Source organism: Oncorhynchus kisutch, unplaced genomic scaffold, assembly GCF_002021735.2.
Source record: "Oncorhynchus kisutch isolate 150728-3 unplaced genomic scaffold, Okis_V2 Okis03b-Okis08b_hom, whole genome shotgun sequence".
Classification (NCBI taxonomy): Eukaryota; Metazoa; Chordata; class Actinopteri; order Salmoniformes; family Salmonidae; genus Oncorhynchus; species Oncorhynchus kisutch.
Genome location: NW_022261980.1, coordinates 13,225,695 through 13,232,730, shown reverse-complemented (window position 1 = coordinate 13,232,730; position 7,036 = coordinate 13,225,695). Strand labels below are relative to the sequence as shown.

Below are 7,036 nucleotides of genomic sequence, written 5' to 3'. Positions count from 1 at the left end.
TTTTGTGTATGGCTTTCTGCTACAAGAGATAATTGAATTTCCCACAGCTGTTATACCATCACTGTACCTTTGTCTGCTTTTAAATATTTTGTAGTCAAAGGGAAGCTTTCTATCAGGAATGAGGTGGACATAATAATAATAATCCCAAACCACATTATGGAATTCTGATTTTGGGGGATTCTTTTATTGAATTGATGATGCCAGTATGGAATAGTATAGAGTTCAGGTGGTAATCTCTGAATAACAGTACCAGATGTTGCCAGATGTATAACAGTACCAGATGTTGCCAGATGTATAACAGTACCAGATGTTGCCAGATGTATAACAGTACCAGATGTTACCAGATGTTTAACAGTACCAGATGTTGCCAGAAGTTTCTATTACTCAACATAATATGGTGTTTGAGAACACCGTGAACCATAGGTCAGGTCCTATTGGTCTGCATTTAGGAGTTATTAGGTTAAACATTGAAAGACAGTTTTCAACGTTACACCAAGACAATCAGATCCTACTTTTTCATACAAAATACTTGATGTAAAATGTAGTATTCAACAATAAACACATGTTTTTTTTTAGGTAAGTCAATATTACCTATATAGTACATTCATGACTACTTTGATATCCAATCAGTACTTTCTCTTCCTCTTTACAGGTTAGCTTGAGGTTGAATATGTTGAAGAAGACTAATAGCTGAGGAGCAAGTGGTGAAGACAACGTGGTGTGACTTGTCTGGACTCTGGATCTGAGAGCCAACTGGAGCAGACAGAGGAGGGAGGAGAACTAGGAGAGGAGGGAGGAGAACTAGGAGAGGAGGGAGGAGAACTAGGAGAGGAGGGAGGAGAACTAGGAGAGGAGGGAGGAGAACTAGGAGAGGAGGGAGGAGAACAGGGAGAGGAGGGAGGAGAACTAGGAGAGGAGGGAGGAGAACTAGGAGAGGAGGGAGGAGAACTAGGAGAGGAGGGAAGAGAACAGGGAGAGGAGGGAGGAGAACAGGGAGAGGAGGGAGGAGAACAGGGAGAGGAGGGAGGAGAACTAGGAGAGGAGGGAGGAGAACTAGGAGAGGAGGGAGGAGAACATGGAGAGGAGGGAGGAGAACAGGGAGAGGAGGGAGGAGAACAGGGAGAGGAGGGAGGAGAACCGGGAGAGGAGGGAGGAGAACTAGGAGAGGATGGAGGAGAACTAGGAGAGGAGGGAAGAGAACAGGGAGAGGAGGGAGAAGAACAGGGAGAGGAGGGAGGAGAACAGGGAGAGGAGGGAGGAGAACTAGGAGAGAAGGAGGGAGGAGGACAGGGAAAGAAGGAGGGAGGAGAACTAGGAGAGGAGGGAGGAGAACAGGGAGAGAAGAAGGGAGGAGAACAGGGAGAGGAGGGAGGAGAACTAGGAGAGGAGGGAGGAGAACTAAGAGAGAAGGAGGGAGGAGGACTAGGAGAGGAGGGAGGAGGACAGGGAGAGAAGGAGGGAGGAGAACAGGGAGAGAAGAAGGGAGGAGAGTAGAGGTGGGTGGGTGTGGAGTATGGTGATATCACATTTATTGTGACTAAAAATGATGCTGTAACTTCCTACTACCCATAGTTAATATCAGCATATGCAAACCTCCTGATTTAGGTCAGTTATGTCAGCCTATATATATGTGTCAGATCAGCCTATAAATGTCAGTCAGATCAGCCTATATATGTCAGTTATATCAGCCTATATATGTCATTAATGTCAGCCTATATATGTCAGTCAGATCAGCCTATATATGTCCGTTATGTCAGCCTATATATGTCAGTTATATCAGCCTATATATGTCAGTTATGTCAGCCTATAAATGTCAGTTATATTAGCCTATATATGTCAGTTATAGCAGCCTATATATGTCAGTTATGTCAGCCTATATATGTCAGTTATGTCAGCCTATATATGTCAGTTATGTCAGCCTATAAATGTCAGTTATGTCAGCCTATATATGTCAGTTATGTCAGCCTATAAATGTCAGTTATGTCAGCCTATATATGTCAGTTATAGCAGCCTATATATGTCAGTTATGTCAGCCTATATATGTCAGTTATGTCAACCTATATATGTCAGTTATATTACCCTATATATGTCAGTTATATCAGCCTATATATGTCAGTAATATCAGCCTATATATGTCAGTTATGTCAGCCTATATATGTCAGTTATATCAGCCTATATATGTCAGTTATGTCAGCCTATATATGTCAGTTATATTAGCCTATATATAGGACGAGGCTGACATGGTGGTTGGATACTGGGGTTAGGAGGAGGCTGACATGGTGGTTGGATACTGGGGTTAGGAGGAGGCTGACATGATGGTTGGATACTGGGGTTAGGAGGAGGCTGACATGGTGGTTGGGTACTGGAGGCTGACATGGTAGTTGGATACTGGAGGCTGACATGGTGGTTGGGTACTGGAGGCTGACATGGTGGTTGGTACTGGAAGCTGACATGGTGGTTGGATACTGGGGTTAGGAGGAGGCTGACATGGTGGTTGGTACTGGAGGCTGACATGGTGGTTGGTACTGGAGGCTGACATGGTGGTGGGTACTGGAGGCTGACATGGTGGTTGGATACTGGGGTTAGGAGGAGGCTGACATGGTGGTTGGTACTGGAGGCTGACATGGTGGTTGGTACTGGAGGCTGACATGGTGGTGGGTACTGGAGGCTGACATGGTGGTTGGTACTGGAGGCTGACATGGTGGTTGGGTACTGGAGGCTGACATGGTGGTGGGTACTGGAGGCTGACATGGTGGTGGGTACTGGAGGCTGACATGGTGGTTGGTACTGGAGGCTGACATGATGGTGGGTACTGGAGGCTGACATGGTGGTGGGTACTGGAGGCTGACATGGTGGTTGGTACTGGAGGCTGACATGGTGGTTGGTACTGGAGGCTGACATGGTGGTTGATACTGGAGACTGACTCTGTGGTTGATACTGGAGACTGACATGGTGGTTGGTACTGGAGGCTGACATGGTGGTGTATACTGTAGACTGACTTTGTGTGTGGGTACTGGAGGCTGACATGGTGGTTGATACTGTAGACGGACTCTGTGGTTGATACTGGAGACTGACTCTGTGGTTGATACTGTAGACTGACTCTGTGGTCGATACTGGAGACTGACTCTGTGGTTGATACTGGAGACTGACTCTGTGGTTGATACTGTAGACTGACACTGTGGTTGATACTGTAGACTGACTCTGTGGTTGATACTGGAGACCGACTCTGTGGTTGATACTGGAGACTGACTCTGTGTGTGGGTACTGGAGACTGACTCTGTGGTTGATACTGGAGACTGACTCTGTGGTTGATACTGTAGACTGACTCCATGGTTGATACTGGAGACTGACTCTGTGGATGATACTGGAGACTGACTCTGTGGTTGATACTGGAGACTGACTCTGTGTGTGGGTACTGGAGGCTGACTCTGGGTGGGTACTGTAGACTGACTCTGTGGGTGGGTACTGTAGACTGACTCTGTGGGTGGGTACTGGAGACTGACTCTGTGGGTGGGTACTAGAGGCTGACTCTGTGGGTGGGCACTGGAGGCTGACTCTGCGGGTGGGTACTGGAGACTGACTCTGTGGGTGGGTACTGGAGACTGACTCTGTGGGTGGGTACTGGAGACTGACTCTGTGGGTGGGTACTAGAGGCTGACTCTGTGGGCGGGTACTGGAGACTGACTCTGTGGTTGATACTGGAGACTGACTCTGTGGTTGGGTACTGGAGACTGACTCTGTGGTTGATACTGGAGACTGACTCTGTGGGTGGGTACTGGAGGCTGACGCGTTGGTTGGGTAATTGATCACACCATGTGTGTGACCTCTGGGTCATGACAGTTCAGAGGGGTCCTTCTCTTTCTTACCCCTGGCTTCTCTTCTCATCACAGCCAGTCTGCCAGTTTAAGGAGTCAAGACACTCTCTGACAATACTATCTTTATAGTTTACCAATTACTAATTTAATAATACATTTGACCAATCACACAGAGTTATGAATTAATTGGAAGTGTCTAATTCAATCAATTGACAGTGAGTCATTTTTACAAACTAATCAAGTGACCTGCTGATTGTTCCTTGAGTTCTATATAACAGACATGAAACCAGTGGCAATCGGAGTCATTGTCTAATTTATCCAGTAGCAGTAACTTGAGAGCTTGATGGATTTCAAACACATTCAGAGTTATGAGGTAACACAGAGTTATGAGGTAAAGCATAGTGGGTCCTCCCTTCATCAAAAGTCAGGATTAAGTCAAATCTAAAATCAGGAATATTTTAAATCAAATCTAAAATCAGGATTATTTCATGACAGATCTAATGTCAGGAATATTTTAACTAAAAATGTAGCAGAAACGTTGATGGCAGATGCTTTAGGAATGCGGAGGTATTTCAGGAACTAACTGTCCCATTGGCCCTGCCTGGCCTGGCCCCACTCCCATCAAGAGAACCTTGCCCTTTTGCTTTTCTGCTGAGCTTTCAGGAAACAGAGTATATACCTTCCAAATCTGTTCCTGTCTCTGTCTTGCCTGTAGCTCTCATCCCCACATCATTTACTTGTACCTTCACTGGGTTTATAGGTGAGATGTTCTTCCTTCCTCTCTGCTCCGTCTGTAAATGTGTTGTATATTCATTTATTCATCTATTGGTACCAGATTGGGTGTGGTCCGTCCCATGTGGGAATAGATGTGACTTTTGGACCAGATTGGGTGTGGTCCGTCCCATGTGGGACTAGATGTGACTTTTGGACCAGATTGGGTGTGGTCCATCCCTTGTGGGACTAGATGTGACTTTTGGACGAGATTGGGTGTGGTCCATCCCTTGTGGGAATAGATGTGATTTTTGGACCAGATTGGGTGTGGTCCGTCCCATGTGGGAATAGATGTGATTTTTGGACCAGATTGGGTGTGGTCCATCCCATGTGGGACTAGATGTGACTTTTGGACCAGATTGGGTGTGGTGTGTGAGCTCTGATAGTTTAGAATTCTTTCAGAATAAAATAGAAGATAACTTTATTTTTCTCAAGAGGGAACTTGGGTTGTGGCATTCGGATATTCACAGGTGTTTGTCTGTGTGTTTTAGACAGACAAGTGTTGGAAGAGATACATCCAAGGCCTGGTTTTCAGCTGTTTTCTCTGTAGTTCAGAGTGAATGTGGTGTTAAAGGCTCTTGTGGTTCTATTTGCCCAGTTGCTCGTTTATAAGCTCTGTAAAAAAGGACTGACGTTTGTTTAGAGATATAGCTTTGGCATGGTAGATGTGGATAATCTTATAATTGTAAACTTGAATTTATGTTGTAGTTTCACAGGTTTACTTCAAATGGCTTATAGATTGTTTGATGTTATTCCAATAGATTTGTTGAGATTCAACTATATATACAACGGAAAATCCAATTGGGTATTTTCCTAAATTCTGAACATACATTTTGTGAATGTCAGCTGTATTTTCTGAAAGGACCTGTTTTGGTGCCATACTCCTTATGGACTCCTGCGTGACCAAAGATTTCAGGAAATGAGAGTCTTGTTGATTTGCTATCAACCTTGGGAAGGATTATATTGTACAGATTCAAAGACATTCATTCAAGAGGAAACAACCCCTCTCTCTTTAACCAGCAGTAATTATACTCTTGATGTTGTTGGACTGCTGTGTTACATTTGGCTAAACTGATCCAAGCAAATTATTGATCAAGTTATTGACCATTCATTATCTAATGTCTGTTGCATTTGTTTTTTGATATGCAATTGCGCATGACTTGCATTGGGTCAACCTTGAAATCTTTGGTTTCTACCCCGCCCCGCCCCGCCCCGACCCGACCCCCTCACCCCCCCCCCCCCACCACCAAATTACATAAAATAACAACAGCTCAAAATGAATAAACTGTTTACTGTTTGTTCATCTCTTGACACAGGAAGTAGAACAAAACAACAGGCCAAAATGTCTGAGTAAGTTTACGTTTTTCAGTTCACAGAAAAACATACTTCACTATACTGTATTCATCTACTGTATTCATCTACTGTAATCAGTCTACTGTATTCATCTACTGTATTCATCTACTGTATTCATCTACTGTATTCATCTACTGTATTCATCTACTGTAATCATCTACTGTATTCATCTACTGTAATCATCTACTGTATTCATCTACTGCATTCAGCTACTGTATTCATCTACTGTATTCATCTACTGTATTCATCTACTGTATTCTGTCTACTGTATTCATCTACTGTATTCATCTACTGTATTCATCTACTGTAATCATCTACTGTATTCATCTACTGTATACATCTACTGTATTCATCTACTGTAATCATCTACTGTATTCATCTACTGCATTCATCTACTGTATTCATCTACTGTATTCATCTACTGTATTCTGTCTACTGTATTCATCTACTGTATTCATCTACTGTAATCATCTACTGTATTCATCTACTGTATTCTGTCTACTGTATTCATCTACTGTATTTATCTACTGTATTCATCTACTGTATTCTGTCTACTGTATTCATCTACTGTATTCATCTACTGTATTCATCTACTGTATTCTGTCCACTGTATTCATCTACTGTATTCATCTACTGTATTCATCTACTGTATTCATCTACTGTATTCTGTCTGTGAACATGTTTTCCACATAGAAAAACAGGCAGTACAAATGATTAATACTATGCTATGATGATTCCCAATAGTGTTGCAATTTTTCCTACTGTAATGTAATACAATTAATTCCTAAAATTGTTTAATCGTCACGTACCTGTCTCTGTGACTTCACCTTGTACATTTCCCTGATCTGTTTTATCCAATCAGTAAAAAGATGACAATGAGCCGTAGGAACTACCTGAAGGTAAGGAGCACCATTCATTCCAAAAGGGTTTTATATACAGCTAATACACCCTCATGTTATATAAAGACCTTCTGTTCTATAAAGACCTTCTGTTCTATAAAGACCTTCTTGTTCTATAAAGACCTTCTGTTCTATAAAGACCTTCTGTTCTATAAAGACCTCCATGTTCTATAAAGACTTTCTGTTCTATAAAGAACT

General features: G+C 43.0%; 1 protein-coding gene across 1 annotated transcript in view; it reads left to right on the top strand.

Moving 5' to 3' along the window:
• The first annotated feature begins 6,808 nt into the window (after positions 1 to 6,808).
• Positions 6,809 to 7,036, top strand: part of LOC109877161 (troponin I, fast skeletal muscle-like) — a 3,533-nt gene continuing 3,305 nt past the window's right edge. The window contains exon 1 of the mRNA XM_031812413.1: positions 6,809 to 6,838. Within this exon, the coding sequence (XP_031668273.1) occupies positions 6,809 to 6,838 (30 nt within the window). The remainder of the gene's footprint in view (positions 6,839 to 7,036) is intronic.